Source organism: Lepidochelys kempii, chromosome 12 (assembly GCF_965140285.1).
Source record: "Lepidochelys kempii isolate rLepKem1 chromosome 12, rLepKem1.hap1, whole genome shotgun sequence".
Taxonomy (NCBI): domain Eukaryota; kingdom Metazoa; phylum Chordata; order Testudines; family Cheloniidae; genus Lepidochelys; species Lepidochelys kempii.
In genome coordinates, this window is record NC_136391.1 from 8374096 (window position 1) to 8396830 (window position 22735).

General features: G+C 47.8%; 1 protein-coding gene across 4 annotated transcripts in view; it reads right to left on the reverse strand.

Moving 5' to 3' along the window:
* Positions 1 to 15305: 15305 nt before the first annotated feature.
* Positions 15306 to 22735, reverse strand: part of NLRC5 (NLR family CARD domain containing 5) — an 88819-nt gene continuing 81389 nt past the window's right edge. For all 4 annotated transcript variants that reach the window (XM_073307452.2, XM_073307451.2, XM_073307453.2 and 1 more), the window contains 3 exons: positions 21459 to 21542; positions 20243 to 20326; positions 15306 to 18833 (listed from right to left, as the gene is read on the reverse strand). In XM_073307452.2, coding sequence (XP_073163553.2) covers positions 18752 to 18833; positions 20243 to 20326; positions 21459 to 21542 — 250 coding nt within the window. In that variant the 3' untranslated portion in view covers positions 15306 to 18751. The remainder of the gene's footprint in view (positions 18834 to 20242; positions 20327 to 21458; positions 21543 to 22735) is intronic.

Consider the following 22735-nt stretch of genomic DNA (forward strand, 5'->3'; position numbering starts at 1 on the left):
AGCAAAGTTTCAGCCTCTGGGCTGGAAAGGCTAGTATCTGCTTTGATATTATTAGACAGTGCCCTCTATTGGGCATGCCCACTCATGTCTCCATATCACAAAGGCTGTTGAAGAAGTCAGTAAGTTCCACTTCCAACTGGGAAAGTGTTTCAAGATTTAAGGGGTGCAGTAGTCATTTTCCTTCAGACTTCTACAAATAACCCTTAATAGATCATGCTTCCAGAACAGCAAGTCCGACTCCAAGTGACATCAAATACATGCAGCTGGTGTAATGGGCTTATTTCTGTAAGTGGAAAACTGACAAACACTCAGCTGCCTTATCTTTCCCATGAGTCTCTAAGGTGTCGTAAGAGATGAAGTACTGTACATCAGTGAGGTAGAGCCAATTCGTGGCTCTCTCAAGTTCAGATCTGATAAACACCTGGATCTTTCTGCTTGGCATTAAAATCCTTTTTTTCCCCCTCTTTCTTTTTCCCCTTTAAAAAAAAAAACAGAAGGGAATTTAAGGCTAGTGGGAGGTGCTGGGTTGACAACCTCAGAGCAGAGCGAAACTGTCTGTATTCGCAGAGCAAGGGCAGTCATCCCTGCAAGTTTCTCTCCCCACACACCCTCCCGCACACACAGTCTCACCAATGTGCCTCATTACTGAGCAGAAGGGACCAGATCTTAGGAAAAGAGGGTCATTGGCGCGCCAGGTCCTTGGTCTCCCTGCTGTGACAGCAAGCAGAGATGCTAATTAGCACCCACTAGGTTGGTCATTTAGCTTTGGAAGCTTAGCCAATCAAGAATGGCACCAAACAGCTTTACTGACTTTTGCTCCCGGTACAAAAAAAATCAGACTGAGGAAGACAAAGAGCAAAGGAAGTTTCAGATCTTTTAATTTTGCCAAACTTTCACCATTCATGCTGAAAATAGGGTGTTATAATGGGACATGTCAGGCAACCTTAACTATAGGCATCGCTACCTTCAACAGCTATAATGAGAAAGATACACTCAAATACCATCCGTAAGGGACTCTGCCCTCCCGAGGGAGGGTACGCTATGGGTTCCAATCATTACTCGTTATCTGTCCCTCTGTTTTCTGCATTCCTGGCAGCCTGTCTAACAAAACACCACGGGATGTCATTTGCAATATAAAAAAAAAAAGTAATCCACAACTTTTTATTCCAGGAAATGGAGACAGCAATTAGAGGAGAGGCTACTCTCAATTTGATTCTGACAAACAGCAAGGAGCTGGCTGAGAATGTGAACATGCAAGGCAGCTTGGGTAAAAGTGATCACGAAACGATAGAACTCATGATACTGAAGAATGGGAGGAGGGAAAACATCAGAATAAAGACAATGAGCTTCAAGAAGGCAGAGTTTAGCCAACGCAGCAAATTGGTAGGTAAAATCCCATCGGAAGCAAGTGGAGAACTGGTGTTAACAGGTCAGTTCAGTCAGGGTGGATGTGGTCCACTCCCAATAACTGAGTAGGAGGTGTCAATATCAAGAGAGGGAAAATTCCTTTTGTAGTGAGCCAGCCACTCCCAGGCCCTATTCAAGCCCAAAGTAATGCTGTTAAATTTGTTTGCATCTGTAATTTTCACTCCATGCATCTGAAGAAGTGGGGCTTTTTACCCACGAAAGCTTATGCCCAAATAAATCTGTTAGTCTTTAAGGTGCCACCAGACTCCTCATTGTTTTTATGTCTACACTAGTGAGCTTGCACTGCTGTACTGGCCAGCTGGGCCACTGTAAAATTGCTCGTGTAGCCGCTCTATGCAGATAGGAGAGCTCTTCTGTCGACACAAGAAAACCACCTCAACGAGCGGCAGTAGTTATGTCAGCAGGAGAAGCTCTCCCACCGACACAGTGCTGTGCACACTACCGCTTATGTCAGCGAAACTTATGTCACTTGGGGGGGGTGTTTTTCCCCCCACACCTCTGAGCAACATAAGTTTTGCCAACATAAATGGTAGTGTAGATGTGGCCTAACAAAGTGAACATCCGTGTAAATGGGGTAGGAGCTGAGGCTAAAATAGGAAAGGAACAAATTAAGAATTACTCAGACAAGTTAGATGTCTTCAAGTTGGCAGGGACTGAAGAAATATATCCTAAATACAATACTTAAGGAACTGTCTGAAGAGATCTCTGAGCCATTAGCGCTTATCTTTGAGAACTCGTGGAGAATGGGAGAGTCCCAGAGGACTGGAAGAGGGAAAATATAGTACTTAGCCATAAAAAGGGGAATAAGGACAACCCAGGGAATTATAGACCAGACAGCTTAATTTCAGTACCCAGAAAGACAATGGAGCAAGTAATCAAACAATCAATTTGCAAGCACCTAGAAGAAATTAAGGTGATAAGTAACAGTCAACATGGGTGTGTCAAGAACAAATCTTGTCAAACCAATCTAATATCCTTCTCTGACAGGGTAACAAGCTTTGTGGATGGGAGGCAGGGTGGGAAGCAGTAGATGTGATATATCTCGACTTTAGTAAGGCTTTTGGTAATGTCTCACGTGACCTTTTCATAAACAAACAAGAGAAATATAGCCAAAATGAACCTACTATATGGTGGGTGCATAACTGTTTGGAAAAGCATACTCAGAGTAGTTATCATTGGTGCACAGTCAAGCTGGAAGGCCATATCAAGTGGGGTCCCGCAGGGATCAGTTCTAGGTCTGCTTCTATTCCATATCTTCATCCATGATTTGGATTGTGGCACAGAGAGTACACTTATAAAGTTTGTGGACAACATCAAGCTGGGAGGGGTGGCGAGCACTTTGGAGGACAGGATTGGAATTCAAAATGATCTGGACAAACTGGAGAAATGGTGTGAAATAACTAGGATGACAACAAGGACAATTGCAAAGTATTACACTGAGGAAGGAACAATCCATTGCACAAATACAAAATGGGAAATGACTGCCTAGGAAGGAGTACTGAGGAAAGGGATCTGGGGGTCATAGTGGATCACAAACTAAGCTGGAGTCAACGATGTAATACTGTTGAAAAAAAAAACCCACCAAAAAACCCAACCCACCCCCCACACCTCATGAACATAATTCAGGGATGTATTAGCAGTAGTGTTGTAAGCCAGATACAAGAGACACAGCTTCTGTTCTATTCAGCACCAATAAGGCCTCAACTGGGGCACTGTGCCCAGAACTGGACACAATACTTCGGGAAAGATGTGGACAAATTAGAGAAAGTTGAGAGAAGAGCAACAAAAATGATTAACAGTTTAGAAAATATAACCTAGGAGGAATGATTGAAAAAAAAATGGGTTTGTTTAGTCTGGAGAAGAGAAGACTGAGGGGAGACAAGATGAGTTTTCAAGTATGTGTAAGCAGGATCTGAATGAACTCTCCCCTGACAGCTAGTTCGGGAGTGGGAGAGACTTCAGGAGCAAACTGTATTTACATGAACACACCTGCTCTGCATAGGTATCTAGCAGACAGCAGTTGTGTAGCTCCAAGTGATTGGCTTTGGCTGGTGTTGGGCTACAAATCACTTTAGTATGGAATGCAGGGGTAATGAAATTTTATCATCTTCATTGTATGACTAAAGGAGAGCAGAACTGTGCTGAGCTTGTTCTGATTGAGGGGTCACCCTCAGCAAAAGGAACTTGCTAAGCCAGGGGCTTGAATGTCAGACCCGTGTAAAAGTAAAAGGTGTGGGGACAGGTGTCCCAGCCAGGAGATGTGGCCTCTCCCCAAAGGTCCCTGGTCTGGTTTAACCTGTTCCTTCCCACTGTTAAAAGAAAGAGCTAAATAGACTTCATTAGGAGCCTTTTGTTATTTTAAATGCTCAGTCAAAGCTGAAATCACTTGGGATGGGGCAGTGTTTCTGCCCAGCCCGCAAAGAGCTGAAAATCGCTAAGAGACTGATGTGCAGAGGTCACAGCAGACAAGCAGGTGGCAGCAGACGGTGACTGACAGTTGACTGGCGAATGAGTCGCTGGTGAGGCGGTGAGCAGAACGAGTGGCTGGTGAGGCAGCGAGAAGCAGCGGCTAGTGGGGCGGCCAGGCAGCGAGGAGCAGCGGTTGGCAGGGCAGCCAGGCAAAGCAAGTGCTCAAATGGTGGAGCAAGCAAGGTGCCTTCTTCCCTGGGCGGGAGGTGAACTCACACAGCTGTGCCTCTGAACTCTGGGTCCTCTCTGACCAAGGACAACCACTGTGAGTGGTGTGTGGTGCGGAAGCAGACAGGGGCACAGAAAAGGAACTTTTGGTTGTAGGACTCAAGAACATGAGGCAGAAGACTCTGCCCCATGCATTCTGGGGTGGATGCCCTGCTGACAGTTTTATGCTTATGAATCCTGCTTGTGGCATTCTCCTTAACTAATGCCGGGGAATTCCCTCCTTTCATTAAAAGTTTATTTTCTACACTCAAAAAGAAAAGGAGTACTTGTGGCACCTTAGAGACTAACCAATTTATTTGAGCATGAGCTTTCATGAGCTACAGCTCACTTCATCGGATGCATGCCGTGGAAACTGCAGCAGACTTTATATACACACAGAGATCATGAAACAATACCTCCTCCCACCCCACTGTCCTGCTGGTAATAGCTTATCTAAAGTGATCATCAAGTTGGGCCATTTCCAGCACAAATCCAGGTTCTCTCACCCTCCACTCCCCCCACACACAAACTCACTCTCCTGCTGATAATAGCCCATCCAAAGTGACCACTCTCTTCACAATGTGTATGATAATCAAGTTGGGCCATTTCCTGCACAAATCCAGGTTCTCTCATCCCCTCACCCCCCTCCAAAAACCACACACACAAACTCACTCTCCTGCTGGTAATAGCTTATCCAAAGTGACCACTCTCCCTACAATGTGCATGGTAATCAAGACTAATCAAGATAATCAAGATAAACTCAGACTCTGTGCTTGCCAGCGGGGAAGTATTGCCTCTCAGAGGCGCCCAGGGGTGTAAATTTCCCAGGTTTCTGGGTGGGGGCTCGAGCCAGTTCTGCGTTGTATCAATGGAAAGGAACCCCTAGATATTAAACCCGGCCCTGCTTGCTGCCAGCTCCACCTGGCAGAAGGGTTACATATGTAAAAGGCTGTTGTAAAGCGGAGCGTGGTAAACCGTTCTCCTTAACCACTGAGGACAGGATAAGAAGTAATGAGTTTCAATTGCAGTAAGGGCAGTTTAGGTTGGACATTATGAGAAAGTTCCTGCCAGGGTGGTTAAGCACTGGAATAAATTGCCCTGGGAGGTTATAGCATCTCTACATTGGAGATTTTTAAGAGCAGGTTGGACAAACACCTCTCAGGGATGGTCTAGATCAGGGGTCAGCACCCTATGGCATGCATGCCATAGGCGGCATGCAAGATGCTTTTGAGTGGCACTCACACTTCCCGGGTCCTGGCCACCGGTCCTGGGGGCTCTGCATGCTGGCCTGGGGTCCTACTGCCAGTCCCCGGCACCTGGGGTCCCATCCGCTGGCCCCACTCAGCCTGCTGCCGGCCCCAGGTCCTGGCCACCGGTCCCAGGGGCTCTGTTGCCATCCTGGGGTCCCGGGCACCAGCCCGGGGCTCTGCTCCTGGCCTAGGCCCAGGCCTGTGCAGCCGCCCCCAGCTGTGGCCCACTGGCCCCAACTTAGGGCAGTGAGGGGTACAGACAGGAGCAAGACGGGGTGCAGCTCAGCACTCCCGCCTTAAAGATTGTTCCAGGGCTGCTGTACTGGAATATTTTTGAGTCCTGATTTGCTGCTTCCATCACTATCACATCACGTGGAACAGCGCATTGTGTTTGACATTGTGCGGGCCGTCTGTCGCAATTTCCCCCCCCCCACTGTAAGTTGAGGGGTACATTTGACAAAATGTCAGCTCCTAAGAGAGCAAGGTTAGATGTCCATTCATTTCAGCCTTCTTGGACAGACACATTTGGATTTATTCAAAAAAAGGACCGTGCTGTTTGTGCTTTCTGTTGTGAAAGTGTTGTTTGTCGCACATCAAGTGTTCGACGACATTTTCAAACAAAGCACGAGAAAAACCTTTCTTGATGAAGCCGACAAGACTGAACCGATCAAAAAGGCAGTAGCAGGATATGAGAAGCAAAGCAGTGTTTTTAAATGCTTACGTGTAAGTAAAAATCAAGCTACAGAAGGAAGTTACAAGATTGCACAGTCACAGTGCATTGCAAAAAACAGAAAGCTGTTTACAGATGGGGAATATATAAAAGAAGTTTTTCTCAGCATTTCAGAGTTCTGGTCAATGATTTGCCAAATAAAGCTGCGTATCTAGAATAAGAGAACTGCCTGTCTCTGCCAGAACAGTTGAGAGACACGGAAGTGAAAGGGCAGAAAACATTAAAGAAAAGCAGACGATTGCGTTAAAAGACACAGCAGTGTTAAGTGTTGCAGTCGATGAGAGCGTGGCTATAAATGACGTTCCCCGTTTGGCAGTTGTTGCAAGTTATTGTGCTTCCGATGAAATCCAAGAGGAACTTTGTTGCCTGCATAGCACAACAAAGGGGGAAGATATAGTGGAAACTTTTGTAAACCGTTTTGAAGAACGAGGAGTTGACATCACAAAAATATTTTGTGTGACAACAGATGGTGCTTCTGCCATGGTCGGAAAACAGAAGGGATTGGTAAAGTTACTTGAAAATCAAATTGGCAGCCCGACAGTCAAATTTCACTGTGTCATCCATCAAGAAAACCTGTGTGCCAAAATTTCTAATTCAGAGCTAAATAATGTGATGGATACTGTGGTGCAAATTGTGAATGTCCTTGTTGCTTGATGTGCTTTGACTCATGGACAGTTTCAAGCACTGCTAGACGACACGGACAGTGCTTATAATGACATTCCACTTCACAGCAACAGTTGGAGGCTAAGTCGTGGCAAGGTTTTGGTGCGCTTTGTAAACTCTTTTGATGCAATCCAGGCCTTTTTGTCCGAAAAGGGACAAAACTACCCCAAACTGGATGATGACAAATGGCTGTGTAAGCTCATGTTTCTAACTGACATCACCGCTCACCTAAATGAACTCAACCTCCGCCTCCAGGGTACAGGGCAAATGGTTCTGGAGCTTTATGAAATCTGGAAGGCATTGATTGTAAAACCAGCAGGTTTTTTCTGGGGATATTCGAACTTCGACTTTCCGCTACTTCCAACACATAAAAGAGCTATCGACACGTTGCATTGTCAGCGTCGATGAGATTGGAATGTACATGCAAGAACTGGAATCAGAATTTTCTGACAGATTTCAAGATTTTCAGCAATTTGGCCCAATGCTTTCTTTCTGAAAAGTTCAATGACAGCGACTGGGATTTGTCTGTATTTCAGTGGATGGGTGCTGAAGATTTTGAAATGCAGCTCATTGAGTTAAAAAGCTCAGAACTGTGGGCACTTAAAGCTACTGAGAGAGATCATGGGGCCTCTATTCTGACCTGCCAGTGAAATTTAACTGTTTGAAGAAAATTGCATTTGTAATGCTTTCAGCATTTGGATCCACATACCTATGTGAACAGGTATTTTCACACATGACATCTGTCCTCTCGGAGCCGGTTAACAACTGATCACTCAGAAGTCTGTTTGCAGCTTAAAGTATCCCAATACGTGCCAGACATTGGAAAACTCAGCAAGGAAAAGCAAGGGCAAGGATCACACTAAACTGATAAGATCTGCATTTTAATTTAATTTTAAATGACGCTTCTTAAACATTTTAAAACCCTTATTTACTTTACATACAACAATAATTTAGTTATATATTACAGAGAGAGACCATCTAAAAACATTAAAATGTATTACTGGCATGTGAAACCTTAAATTAGAGTGAATAAACGAAGACTTGGCACACCACTTCTGAAAGGTTGCCGACCCCAGGTCTAGATAACACGTAGTCCAGTCTCAGTGCAGGGCCATAGCCTAGATGACCTATCAAGGTCACAGCCAGTCCTACATTTCTACAGTCTCTGGGAGGCATCTCAACAATGAGCTTCTATCCTCAGAGTTAATCAGTAGGTTTCCAGGCTGAGTTGTACACAGAGAATAGACGAGACTGCTCAGAAGATTCCAGGAAAGTCAAGGATATTTTGGGTATTTCTGAACCAACAATTAGGGTCCTACTGGGGATGTTATTTCACCCTCCCCATTATTACGAGGGGCTTACACTCTCCAGGTACAAGCAGCTACACTACGGGTAACAAACAGAAGTTGAAATCCTGGCTGTATTGCAGTCGGTGACGAAGGTCCCATTGGCACAGGGTTGGGGATGGTAGGTGACAAAAGGGACGGCAAAGAGAAGAGGGTGGGGGAAACACTACAAGTGAAAGGTGTGAATTATTATTGCATGCGATACAGCAGAACGTAGAGATCTCAGCAAACGGCCAGGGCCCTGTAGTCCCAAGTGCTGTACAATGGACTGTCCCCGCCCCAAAGCGTTTACAGTTCTAATTATGGGATTTAGTGATTTGCCCATGGTCACACCGGAAGTCGGTGGCAATGCTGAGAAGTGAGCCCAGTTTTCCTGCACCCCAGTCTAGTGCTTTAACCACCAGACCATCCTGTCTAAACTCCTGGTGGCACACCCTATTTAGATACCATTGAGACTAACAAGGTTGTGATCAGCGGAAGACTACAATCCCCTGAGAAGATTCTTGACATGTGGCGAGAGATAAGGGGGACAGATGTGACAGAGGCAGAAAGCGATTGCTTCTTAAATCACCGTGTTAGCAGATGCTAATCTTGTCTGAGTGAGTGGCCTAGAGGGGATAAGCAGACATCAGTAGTTCCCTTAATGCTGGTGGTTAATGCCACAAGCAGCAAAATGCAGGTTAGTTTGTGTCGGGTCCTTAAAGTTATTCAAACACAATACATGTACACGTGAAATATCTGGTATTCTAGTAACATGCCATACTTAATGGGAAAATATCTACTCTTCATAAATGAGAGCTTTTGGCATAAGAGCACCTGTAACAGGTTACCTAGGAGTCATGGAATCCCCAGCATCAGAAGTTGTTTACAAAAGATTGGACAAAACACCCATCAGATCGTCTAGGTGTACTTGGTCCTGCCTCAGCCTGGGGAGGGATGGATTAGATGACCTCTTTCCTAGAATAGAATCATAGAATCTCAGGGTTGGAAGGGACCTCAGGAAGTCATCTAGTCCAACCCCCTGCTCAGAGCAGGACCAATCCCCAATTTTTGCCCCAGATCCCTAAATGGCCCCCTCAGGGATTGAACTCACAACCCTGGGTTTAGCAGCCCAATGCTCAAACCACTGAGCTATCCCTCCCCCCTCTTTAGGTCCCTTCCGCCCTGAAGCCCACCACCCCGTTGGCAGGCGTTGACCCTGCTGATAAAGGATCAGCGCATTGGTCCAGTGAAACTTTTCAAACGTTGACCCAACCCTCGAAGCGCCAGGAGACACGGCACAGAATGAATGTGGCAATCTCCAGGTATGTCTACACTGCAATTAGACGCCCGTGGCCGGCCCCTGCCAGCTGACCCAGGCTTGCGGGGCTTGGACTAAGGGTCTGTTTAGTTGTGGCTGTGACTGCAGCCCAAGCGCCGAGGCCCTCCATCCCTGCAGGGTCCTAGAACCCAGGCCGCAACCCGAGCCCCAACGGCTCCACCACAACTAAACAGCCCCTTAGCCAGAGCCCAAGTTAGCTGGCAAAGGCCAGCCCGGGTTTGAATTGCAATGCAGACACGCTCTCTCGTCTCAAAGCTCCTGCTGCCTCGGCAAAAGCCAGCGCTGTATCTTCCACTAGCCGGATACTCCTGCCGCTGACGGGCAGAACCGTGCTGGGGGGCTGGGATTGTCAAAGGCACTGGAAGGCTCAGTGGGAGCCTGTCGCTGTGCAGCCTCGGCCTTGAGCACCCCCTTGTGGCAAACGGCCGCACAGCCCGCATGCCTGTCTCAGTTTCCCCGTCATTCACCCCTGCAGAGGCACGGAGTCGCATATAAAGTCTCTCTGGCTCACTTTTTTAAAAAGGGTAATGCTGCTCTCAGCATTGCAACCCCCGATTTAGGATCCTAAATCCCATTTTCAAGAGGATTTAAGCACATAAAAGCAGTGTGCGAGTCCTGAAAACAGTGCCCTGAACGCACGTCCACAGCTCTCGCTCATAAGGGACAGGACCAGAACATCCTGCAGGCTGCCCGTAGCGGCAATCCAGGACATTCTGGCACAACTCAAGCCCTGCTTGGGCACCAAAATCCCACCACCAGGATCCGAGATACCTAAATCCCTCTTGCAAGTGAGACTTAGGCTCCTAAATCAGTTAGGCATTGCAATGCTGAGAGCAGCAATATCTAAACACCTTTAAAATGCCAGGCCTCAGTGTCCGGTTCCAAGGCCCAGCACTGGGCATGGTTTATTCCTGTCCCCGCGCAGTAATCCACAGAACCACAGGACACAACCAGTCTCCCCACATCCCACAAGGTTACAACAGAGCAGCTCTTCAATCCCCTTGTAAAGTCACTGTTCCCAGGGCAGCCGCCTGAGAGTCATTAACTCCTGTCCCACTCCCTTACCCCTGTCCCAGGGCCCCACTCTCCAGGCCTGTGATTTCTAGGAGCTTCTGTCTCACAAGCTTTCCCCTGTAGCCCCAAACCAGGTCTCCCAGGGCCACAAGGGTCCCCACAGCATTCCACTCTCCAGCCCTCCTCATCCTTGTGTCCTATCCCTGTTCAGGGAACCTCCCTCCAGGACCAACCCCTTATTCTTGTGCTCCCCCACTGGCCTCAGGCCCTCTGCCAGAGGGCTCCCTGCAGCGTTCCACTCCTCAGGCTTCCTCGCCTGCGAGTCCTACCTCTGTTCCTGGCATCCACCTTCAGAGTCTGCCTCTTGCTTCTGGGCCTGGCTTGCTCCAACCAAGCTAGGTCTTGTCCTTTGCCCAGGGGCTTCTGCCCAAGCTCTCCTGTGACTCAACAGGGTTCCCCAGCTCTGGCCAGTCCTCCAAACAACTTTCCTTGGAGCTCATCACCAGCAGCTCCCACTTACTGCTTTCCTTCAGTTCTCCTATAGCTGATTCCCCCCCAGGGCAACTCCGTATTGCTCCTTCTGCCCTGCCTCCCCTCATCTATGGCCCAGGTATCTTCTCTTAATCCAGTTGGGAGTCACAGGTGCACTGGCCTCTTCCCACATACAGAGCCAATCACCCCGTGACACACCCCATTTGAAAATCCCAGCTGTGTTCCCTCTAGCTTCCAGTGCAGCGCTGCTTCCCAGGGAGCTGAAACCCTCTATTTCCCTAACCAAATGTTTTGCCCTTTCCTGAGTATTCAGGTCTCAAAGGTCAGTAACAAAAGTCCTGACACCCATGTACTTGCCTTGTCCTGATTCTTGTCCCAGAGATCCTTGTGGCTGTCCTTGTGTCCATCACATGAAAGAGGTTGGCTAGTCATGGCTCTGTGCATTTCAGACAGAGGTGAAAGTAAGCCAGTCCGGTCCAGTCCGGTTTGCTGGACTGGACTGGCTGGTGATTTAAAGGGCCCGGGGCTCCCTGCAGTGGCCGGAGCCCTGGGCCCTTTAAATCGCCGCCCGAGCCCAGCTGCCAGAGCCCCGGGGTAGTGGTGGCAGGGCTCTGGCGGTGATTTAAAGGGCCAGGGGCTCTCGCCACCGCGGGGAGCCCTGGGCCCTTTAAAGCACTGCCCAAGCCCCGCTGACGGAGCCCTCGGGTAGAGGCGGCAGGGCTCCGGTGTGACTGAAAGGGCCCAGGGCTCCCGGCAACGGCTGGAGGCCTGGGCCCTTTCAATCGCCACCCAAGCCCCAGGGCTCCCAGCCGCCTCTGCAGCTAGTAGCTGCGGGAGTGATTTAAAGGGCCCGGAGCTCCCAGCCACCGCTACCGCAGCCCAATCCCCGGGGCCTTTAAATCTTGATTTAAAGGGCCCTGGGTATTTAAAGGCCCCACCTCTTCTGGTTGAGGCCACACCCCTGCTCAGGACTCCGGCCTACCGGTAAGTCCTTTAAATTACTTTCACTCCTGATTTCAGAGAGAAGGCATTTCCCACAGATGCTGGTCCTTGCCACAGGGCTATGTGGCTGTGTTCCACACTCTCAGCTTCTGGTTATTTATTCTTAAATGTTCCAATCTCAGGAAAAAACACCTCCTACTGTGAACCAAGTTCTGTGCTGTCTTCCTGAGAGGCAGAACTCCTGAAACAATAGCTCTGAGATGAGCGGACTGCCCACATCCCTTTCAATGGGGCGAAAACGCTGAAAACGAATGGTGACAATCTAAATGGCAACCCCCGTGAACTATTTCACTGCTGAACATTTGAGCAGATGCATCCAGCTAGCATGCTCCTCCCGCAATCCGAAACCACCTCCCATGTCTTCCTGAGCGCCACAGACCTAAACGGCCTCCTCGCCAGCTTCCAAAACTCCAGCTTCCCCTGAAGACTTCTATGACGTGGCAACATGTTGTCAGATGGATGACATAGGCTGGCATCTCATAGGCCACTACATTTCACCCACAGTGCTGGAGGCTCCCTGTGATGGCAGGGAATTGATTTGGTGAGACGTGCTCAAATGATCCTCGCCGATGATCCGTGCTACAAAGCAAGGCAACCACCCCCGCCCACAGGCCTCCTGCCAAGCTGACCTCAGGGAAAGTTCTTTCCTGACCCCAAATCTGGTGATCAGTATGAAGCTGAGCATGTGAGTGAGACTCACCAGCCAAGCATCTAAGGGCTTATCTACATGGCCCTGCAATTTGAACTATGAAATCAAAGCACTAATGCAGTCCTGTTTCAAACAGGACATTTAGCTCGCACCTGCAGCGTCTACACAGGGCAGTTACAGCACCCCACTGAGATGGATGCAATTCACCTCCTCCCGTAGTCCGGGACCAGAGTAGACAAGCCCTAAGAGAGAATTCTCTGTACCCGTCTCCAGCTGTGGCTAAGCTCTGCTGCTTCAAAGCCACACAAACTAACAAAAAACCCAACCAAACCCCCGCCCCCCAACCTCCCAAAAAGAAGAATGTATCTGATCAACTGTGCACTGGGAGAGAAACCCTTTCCTGACCCCTGCACCTGATGGGCAGAAGCCCTGAAGCCTGAGATTTGATTACAGCCATTGTTTTAATGCAGAGCTGCCAGGGTTATAAGCATATTGAGGGCAATGCAGGCAATCCTGTCCTCCCATGGGGACAGGATGGGAATGAATAGGGGGAACTCATGGATTCACAGCGTCCGAGGCCAGAAAGGACCTTCACAACCATCCAACCCCTCCCCCTCCAACACACATGCTGTAAAACAATTCCCAGAAGCTGGAGTAAAGCGTCTCTTTTAGAAAGACGCCCAACCCCATTTTAAAGACGCCAAGCAATGGCGAGGCCACCCCCTGGGAAGCTGATCTACTGTTTAACCACCCTCAGTGCTAGGGAACCGCCTCGTATTTCCAGGCTGAATTTGTTGAACTGCAGCTTCCAGCCATTGACTCTTGGTATGTAAAACTGGAAGAAAAAAAACCAAATGCAAAAGCCCAGAGATCTTCTCCATGTGTAAATTCCTATTTACATGGGGAGCAGCACAAAATAAATGGAACTTGATATGAAAAATAAGCAGGGACTGATTGGATTGGTTTTTTTTTCGTATTTAATTCAATGCAAACCTGACTGTTCAAAATTCAGATGATGCTGCCATGGAAAATATCAAGAGCTCCACAGACTGGAGAGGTCTTGAGCAGCAACTTGGTCCAGCCCACTGCAGAGTACCCACGCCTTGACTTTAGGTGAGGTCGGACTGTGTGTGTTCAAAGTACAGTGTCTAGCCCTATTGTATATACTGTACTAGGTTTCTAGAATAGGAACAGATTTTTCCCCATCTCTTAGGTTATACTGACACCTCATGGTTTGGAAGGAATGGGGTTTGGTTTCTGCTCTGTGTGTATACATGATGTATATATGATTTGCTTTTGTGTACATATGATATTTTTTCTTTTGCTGCTAGAATGACCTTGTGTATGAAGAAGGGCCGTGATGGGCATGTGTCTGGAAGTTGGTCTTCAATTCTGAAAAGGATTCTATAAGTAGCATGCAGTGTTGTTGTAGCCATGTAGGTCCCAGGATGTTAGCGAGACACGATGGGTTTATTGGACTCTGTTGGTGAGAGAGACAAGCTTTCGAACGGACACAGAGCTCTTCTTCAGCTTAGTTAAATCTCACAGTTAGATTTAAGAGAGGGAAGCAGGATAATCCCTAACACGAACAGATTTTTTTCCCCACGAACTCTCTGATTGTTTTAAATTTTTAAACGTTGGCAGTGTTGCCAACTCTCGCAAGTTTAGCCTGAGTCTCACAATATTTGGTGTGTTTCTTAGAAACCCAGCTCCTGGAATCATGTGAATATATGAGAATCTCAGCTTTTGTTTACAAAAAAATTGTCTGTTTCTCGCTTTCACTGTTGGGGAAAAAAAGATTGAAACTGTGACCCAAGCGCTCCCTAAAAGTTAAAAATCAGAAGGTAAATAAAAACCTCAACATTATTTTAAAAAAAACTCATGATTTTTGAGCTAATCTCTTGGTGTTTGTGGACCTGACTCATGACTTATATGGCAATACCGCATTTGCTTAATTAGATTGTAAGTTCTCTGGGGCAGAGACTGTTTACAGTGTGTTTTTAGGGACTGCTCACTGTGCACCGTGTTTGTACAGCACTAGCCTAGCACAATGGGACCCCAATTCGTGGTTTATCTCTAGCCCAGTGGTTCCCAAACTTTAACAGCCCGCGAACCCCTTTCGCTAAATTGTGAAATCTCGTGAACCCCCTCCTAAAAATGAGTATTTCCAGGGATTTAAGTTTAAATTTCCTCCGCACTCCGTGGGGTTCCTGCTGCTGGACCCCGTTGACCGCCCCGGTCAACTGCGCTCCACTGAGCTTGGGCTGCAGGTCCCGCTGACCGCTAGGGTTCGGGCTGCCAGCCCCAATTGCCCTGCCCTGCTCTCCCTGGGGCTCGGGCTGCCAGCCCCATGCAGAGCGCTGGGGTTCGGGCAGCTGGCTCCCCTGCTGATGGGGGCAGGGCTCGGGGTGCCAGCCCCAATTGCCTGGCCCGCTCTCCCTGGGGCTCGGGCTGTTTGCCCTGCAACCGGGCCCCCTTCTGCTGCCTCCAGTGCCTGGGGTCTTCTGGCTGCCATTAGTGAAATGTTTCTGGCAAACCCCCTGTAACGTTCTGCGAACCCCCAGGGGTTCGCGAACCCCAGTTTGGGAACCACTGTTCTAGGCACTATCATAATAAACATGATTAATAACAACATTTACCTTTACAATGTTTTGACCCCTATGCAGCTGTTGTGCATTAATGCCTAAGCACCAGAAAGTGAAACTGACTAGAAACAGAACACGAAAGTAAGTCAAACTGTTTCAAAATCCCAGGTGCTTTTATTTATTCAATAATCACACATATGCTCTCATTAAAAGGCATAAAAATTTGTGCAACAGTGAATGTTTCCAACCAATGAAAGAGGAAAATAAACTGGAGTAGAATCTGACCCACTGTCCAAATGTAGAAGTTACAGTGTTATCAATAAGATGATAAAAGAGGCAAAGAAATCTGCTTTTACAAGTGCTATAATTTGTTTTTAGAATTTTTGTTTTACTGAGTGGGTGATAAAAGCAGAGAACTTCTGCAATAGCTGTTTTTGAAGGTGACAAAACTATGATCACAATTCAGTGCACAAAGCAGCCAATGCTGGTTTAAAATGCAGGAAGAAACCAACTTGACGTTTAGGTTCCCAGCCCGAGTGTCATAGATTTTCAGGCCAGAAGGGACCATTAGAATCAGCTAATCTGATCGCCTAAACTTCTGGGAGAGACCGTGTAGGCAGAGAATAATTAATGTGTCCCACACATGTTCTCAGCAACCTGCTAAGGGCAGAACTCAAACTCACAGATGCTTCTTGGGTTCAGTGACCACAGCAGATCACCAGGAGCCATCCATTTGCAGTTTGCTGGGCTGGCAGTTAAAAAAATCCTATTTTCACTTGTAAACTATGCAAATTACATCTGGAAATATGGAAAAGAAATACAACCCAGATCCACCAAAGTACGTGCTTAACTTTGAGCGCATGCTCAAATCACACAAGCTCAAGTACGTTACTAAATTTGGACCTAAATATGGAAGCTCAGTGGTGATTTTGGGCTTCCCGCCCTATCCCTTTTCAGAGCATAACCACTTTGCAACCAAAAGAGTCATATAAATTAAAACCAAATATGCACCTTGGGAAACTTAACACTGATCTTTCAATAAAAACAATCACTGCTCAGACTTCATAGAACAGTGGGACCCAGCAGGACATGTGCTCTTCACTTATCAGCACTCGTTATTGCTAACAGGGCCTCTTTTAACAGAACAGAATGCAGCGCCCAATCCAAACCACTGCTGTAAACAAGTCGATAAATAAATCCATTTCAGAGGTTAAATATTTACAGTACCAAACATACAAGTCACCCACATTGCAATGAATGGGTATAAATAAGGTCCTCCGCATGGCTCCAATCCTGCAATTGGACCCTTTGACTACATGTTCACACAGATCAGATCGCAGGCTTGGGCCCATGGAGCGACTGCAGCATTGCATCGAAGACCACACGTCAAGCAGGTTAGTGCAACTTCAAATATAGGGCCCCATGTAGCATTCCAAGCCCAACAAAACAATGAAAGCAGGATGAAAATAGGGAACGTCTTTCTCCTGGCCCCACCCTGAAATACCTCACACACAGTATTCACCATTTTGTTTTACGCCATTTTGCAGCCTCCAGACTTTGCTCATTCTGAAAGGGCTATTTTCTCATTGAGCCATGATCTTTACGTGATCAAAATGTGAAGATTGATCTTTGTTTGCTTGACAGCAGGCTGATGTCCACACAGTAACGACAGGTTTCAGAGTAGCAGCTGTGTTAGTCTGTATTCGCAAAAAGAAAAGGAGGACTTGTGCCACCTTAGAGACTAACCAATTTATTTGAGCATAAGCTTTCGTGAGCTACAGCTCACTTCATTGGATGCATTCAGTGGAAAATCTGGCTTTGTCAATCTGTTTCTTCTCTTCAGCAGCTGGGTATCGTTGTAAGAATGCTTGATAGAGATCTTGTAGGTGTTTGTCTCTGTCTGTGGGGTTGGAGCAAATGTGGGTGTATCGTAGAGGTTGGCTGTAAACAATGGATCGTGTGGTGTGGTCTGGATGAAAGCTGGAGGCATGTAAGTAGGCATAGCAGTCAGTAGGTTTCCAGTATAGGGTGGTGTTTATTTGACCATTGCTTATTAGCACGGTAGTGTCCAGGAAGTGGATCTCTTGTGTGGACTGGTCCAGGCTGAGGTTGATTGTGGGAAGGAAATTGTTGAAATCATGGTGGAATTCCTCAAGGGCTTCTTTGCCATGTGTCCAGATGATGAAGATGTCATCAATATAGCGCAAGTAGAGTAGGGGCATTAGGGGATGAGAGCTGAGGAACCGTTGTTCTAAGTCAGTCATAAAAATGTTGGCATAGTGTGGGGCCATGCGGGTACCCATAGCAGTGCCGCTGATTTGAAGGTATACATTGTCCCCAAATGTGAAATAGTTATGGGTGAGGACAAAGTCACAAAGTTCAGCTACCAGGCTTGCTGTGACATTATCGGGGATACTGTTCCTGATGGCTTGTAGTCCATCTTTGTGTGGAATGTTGGTGTAGAGGGCTTCTACATCCATAGTGCCTAGGATGGTGTTTTCAGGAAGATCACCGATGGATTGTAGTTTCCTCAGGAAGTCAGTGGTGTCTCAAAGATAGCTGGGAGTGCTGGTAGCGTAGGGTCTGAGAGGGGAGTCTACATAGCCAGACAATCCTGCTGTCAGGGTGCCAATGCCTGAGATGATGGGGCATCCTGGATTTCCAGGTTTGTGGATCTTGGGTAGCAGATAGAATATCCCAGGTCGGGGTTCCAGGGGTGTGTCTGTGTGGATTTGTTCTTGTGCTTTTTCAGGGAGTGTGCAGAATCAAAACAAAATCCCAAGCGGTCCCCAGTTTGTTGTGACTATTTTGCCCAGCCTTAGAAGTGATACCGGTCTGAGGGAAACATACACCATATTCAAACAACACATGGGAGAATATTTGCAATAGGGTGTCAGGTTCTAGCTCCCTACACTGAGATGCACAGTCCTTCTGACTCACCCTGGTACCAGGTGTCATGGTCCTGTATAAAGATACAGAGCTATCCTTATAGATTCATAGATTCATAGATATTTAGGCCAGAAGGGACCATTATGATCATCTAGTCTGACCTCCTGCACAATGCAGGCCACAGAATTTCACCCACCACTCCTAAAAAAGACCTCACACCTATATCTGTGCTATTGAAGTCCTCAAATTGTAGTTTGAAGACCTCAAGGAGCAGAGAATCCTCCAGCAAGTGACCCGTGCCCCATGCTACAGAGGAAGGCGAAAAACCTCCAGGGCCTTCCAATCTGACTCACCCCGATTGACAGACCCAGTGGATCTTATTGGCTTCAACCCAGGAGTATAAACAATTAAATCTCTCTTTGAGGTAGAAGGGAACTAAGGCGAGGAACAGAGAGGGCTTGCAGGGAGTAACCTTAGAATTCCTTAGAGGAAGCTGAGTTTGCGGTTTATATAATAGTTATTCGAGTTACAGATAAAGAAAACCTGTGTGTTCTGAGAGCAGGGCAAGAACGCTACATGCTTGCAGTGTTTATTTTTAGAACTCTGCTTTTTCAGTTTCTCTCGGCTCCTCTTCAGTGCAATTCCCCAGGGTAACAGTAACCTGCCCTACCAAATCAGTTCTTACTCATTTGCTGTTCTTCCTTTATCAAAAGAATGAGAAATGCAATCTTGCATCTTGCTTCGTAAGACTTTCTTCCATGTTCTTGGGTACTGGATTGCTCCAAAGCCTAAAACGACATTGCAATGGTTATCCGTGGTTAGAAATATCCCCAGATAACCTTCCTCCTTCCTGCTGGGGTGCAGTTCATAACTGTCTGCCCCTAATCCACAGGGCCTGATTGGAGAGGGAGGTCTGGACCACTGGCACACACGCGCAGTGGTGAGAGGGGCCTGGGTGTAGCACGGCTTTAGAGGCAGAGCTGCAGCTGGGGTTGGGGAGCACAGAGGCTTGTGACCTGCTAGCTGGGGTGGGATGAGTTGTCTATCTTGGGGGAGAGATTTCGGATTCAAAAGACAAGGGTTCATTGTGGTATCAGAAGTGGGAGGAAGAGCTGACCTAATAAACCCACAGAAAAATATTCCAAAATGTAATGAGAGGGAGAAATGTGGGATGCAGTCATTCCTCGGTGTAGCAGGGAACAGCAAGTGATGCAGGAGTGCTCAGCATGATACAGCAGCAAAATAGACCAATGTCGTTTGGACCAGCTTGTGCAAAGACAAAGACAGGGAGGGGGCCATCTCTCTCTCTCCAGCTCTGCTGTGACTGCACTTGGAATACTGTTCTGGGGGCCCCGTTACCGGGGGATATTGTCAAATTGGAGGGAGTTCCAAGAACAGCCACAAGAATGATCACAGGGCTGGAGGGACTAGGAAAGATGTTAAATGGAGTTCAATACCTAGAGCTTGGCTAAGCAATGACTCAAGTTGGGAGAAACAAAGGAGTCTCCAAGCATGGGAAAGATGTAGTCACCAAGAGCGAAGATGGATCGTTTGTGGGAGAACACAAGGGAGTACAACCAGGTGTAACAAGATGTAGAAAAATGGAAGGGGAAATGCAATACCAGGATAAGCTTGCTGACAGTGAGATGTATGAAGCTGTCTAATAGCTTCCCAAGGGGAGTGGTGGGAGTCCCATGGAAAACCAGAGCAATAGAAAATGCACAATAAGGAGCAATCTCACACTGGGCAAAAGGGTGGGCTAGATGGGACCTATGTGGTGGTGTTGTAGCTGTCTCGGTCCCAGGATATTAGAGATAAGGTGGGTGAGGTAATATCTTTTACTGAACCGACTTCTGTTGGTGAGAGAGACAAGCTTTTGAGCCACACAGAGCTCTTCTTCAGGTCTGGCCCAGCAGAAGTTGGTGCAATAGAAGATATTACCTCACCCACCATGTCTCTGTAGATGGGAACTACAAAGTCTTTCCATCACTTCTTGCTATGACTGTTTCTGAGAAGGGTGAGCTCCTCTGCGGGGAAGAGTCTGTCTGGGAAGCCCCCAGCGTTTTTAGGTCTGGGCCCAATTTAGTGTCCTAATCCGCTCCACCGAACCCAGTGCTGATTGGTCAGTGGGGCGCCATCACCCTTACAAAAGTGGTACTGCCCCAAACCCCTGGCACCACCAGAGATGCGAGCTCACCGGATGACTTGAATTCCACAGCACTTGGCGAGCTCCTCCGCTAGCTTTTTGGCACCCCGGGCTGCAATGCGGTTTTTGTCCAGACTTTGAGAAATGGGAAAAGAATGTGCAAATGGTTTTCAGAACAGGCTAGGAAAAGACCGGCTAAGCTTCTGCTATGTACCGCAGCCTGCAATGCTCCGCAACACAGGTCAGGTTCAGAAGTTCTCCTTCCTCCTTTCCCTGTTTGCAAAAGCAAAGTGCACTGCAGCTGTTCACCATGGCCTCAGATTTGCTAGCATGGACTCCTGCATTTAAGCAGAACCTCAGTGGATCCCACTCCAGGATCAGTGCCAAGGACTGTCAGGAATGAACCCCCTTGTTGCAAACACGGCATTCTTGCTAGTGCCTGCGGGCTTGTCTCCACTGCAGCAGTTGGCTCGAGTGAAGTACACTCTGTTTTGAAGTGCGGTGGCTCTCGCTGGAGTTACTGGACTCGAACTAGTCTATCCTGAGTGGTAGTGACCACCTATCAAAACATTGGGAATTACACAGAGCGACTGGATTACCAGCACCCAGTGAATGGATTAGCTGCTGATAGCTGATGCTGTTGCATTGCTAGCTTAAAGCGCCCCTTGACTCAGGCTAGAGATTTCTGTGTGTGGATGGGAGTTGAGTTCGGGGTTACACTCAAGCTATAACTCAAGTTAACTGTGCTGTGAAGACAACCCCTGAGTCACAGCCAGTGAAACTAAGCATGTAACAGCCTTAGAAACTGACACATCTAGCTTCCTTGGCCCCAAATGAATGACGTGGGAAAATAAAACAAACATTTAATAATGAAAAGTAAGTTTAACTACATCCATTTTATGGTGAAAAACCTCAAGAAAATTCCTTATTGAGCCAAATCCTCTCTGTCTCTCACCTTTCATCGTAACTTTGAGTCTCACCTAGTAGTCAGCTGATATTTCGTTAGTGAATATAACTGCATGTTTACTTGCAGTGCATTATTGAGCTATTAGAGGTCTCTCTGCACTGTGTAGAGTTCCAGGCATGGTTCGGTCCCTGGTAAACAAAGCAGACTAAGCAAGCACTCAAGCTGTGTGGAAGCCTGTTTTCTTGTGTCTAAAGTTCATAGCTATTTCCTTTAACAAATGTCTCCTATTTAAGAAGGTCTGTGATGCCATATATGGAAATTCCCCCGGGGAAATACTTGATATTGCCACATCACACTCACTCTAGCATCCTCAGCCTTGCCATTCTTGGGAGAACAGTGGCCAGCTCCAGGGCACCTTCATCACCAAGGCTGTTCCACGACAATCTAAATAAAACCAGAAACATCAGCCAGTTGGTCACCTGAAGCAAAGGAAAGCGTAAGCCCCCGAGATACAGCAGCAGTGCTTTGGTCCAGTCTCCATCACATACGAGCACAATGATTTTGGAGACCCAAAGTTATACAGTGAACCAGGAGATTTTAGCAAGGGAAAGAGTTTATTTTGCTCTCACCATGTGGGGAAACTTGCCCCTGTCGCAGCATAAGGAAGCTTTATTTTCCCCTTCCTTTCTACTCTTCCCCTTGAGGGACTATCTCACGGCCGCAATATCTTTCTACGCACGACAGGACTCCACAGAACGGAGTGGGATTCTGCTCATTCTGTGGGCTTGCTGACCCAGGGCGTGAGAGACAAAGAAATCAAGACTCGGGTCTCCTGTACATCAGCTCAGAACATTACAGCGAGGCAGCTCCTTGCTCTGTTCATGGTGTGAAACTGTCACAGCAGGTTGCAGCTAATGGGGCCCATGACAGCACCCGTTAAATTTTCCTGCCTGCCCTTTAATCTGAGCCCTGTATAACAGGATTTCATTTGACCTTTCAGAGGAGGAGAGGTTTTGCTTTCTGGTTTGTTACCGAGTGAGTTTTTGTCCTGACTGGAAGGGGAGAGGCTCGGACTCCAGCTGTCCGCACCTGCTGAGCAGGGGGACGTTCCAAATGGCGCAGTGGTGAGGCTCCATGAAATGGGGGGCTGCGGGTTTGTTGCAGTAACCGCAACTGTTAGTCGACATCACAGCCTTTCAGAATTGCTGCAGGTTTCCGCACCGCCAGCCCTCGGATGCTGCCATCCGCGGCACAGACTAGCTCTCCTGCAACTGGCTCCGTGCACCTTGCCGCAATGCAGAGCCATCGCTTCTAGCCAGGCGGTTCACCTTGGTGGCAGGGAGCAGCAGCGCAGGGAGCCTGCTGCAGAGAGGCTGGCTCCTGCCTCCCGCAGCAGCATCCAAGGGCTGGCAGTGCTGAAATGAGCCAACGGCAGCTCGGCGTGGCAGGGAGCTGCAGCGCTTGCGGGGGCAGAGAGGGGCTGGGTATGCCACGGCTGCCTCTGGGGCAGGGGTGCCCAGTCTGAGTGCCCCTGCCTGCTCCGGGTTGCAATGGCAATTCCCTCCTGGGGTGGGAGGAAGCAGGGCTGGCTGTGGGGCAGAGCTGTGGCTTTGGTGTGATTACACCATGTATTATAA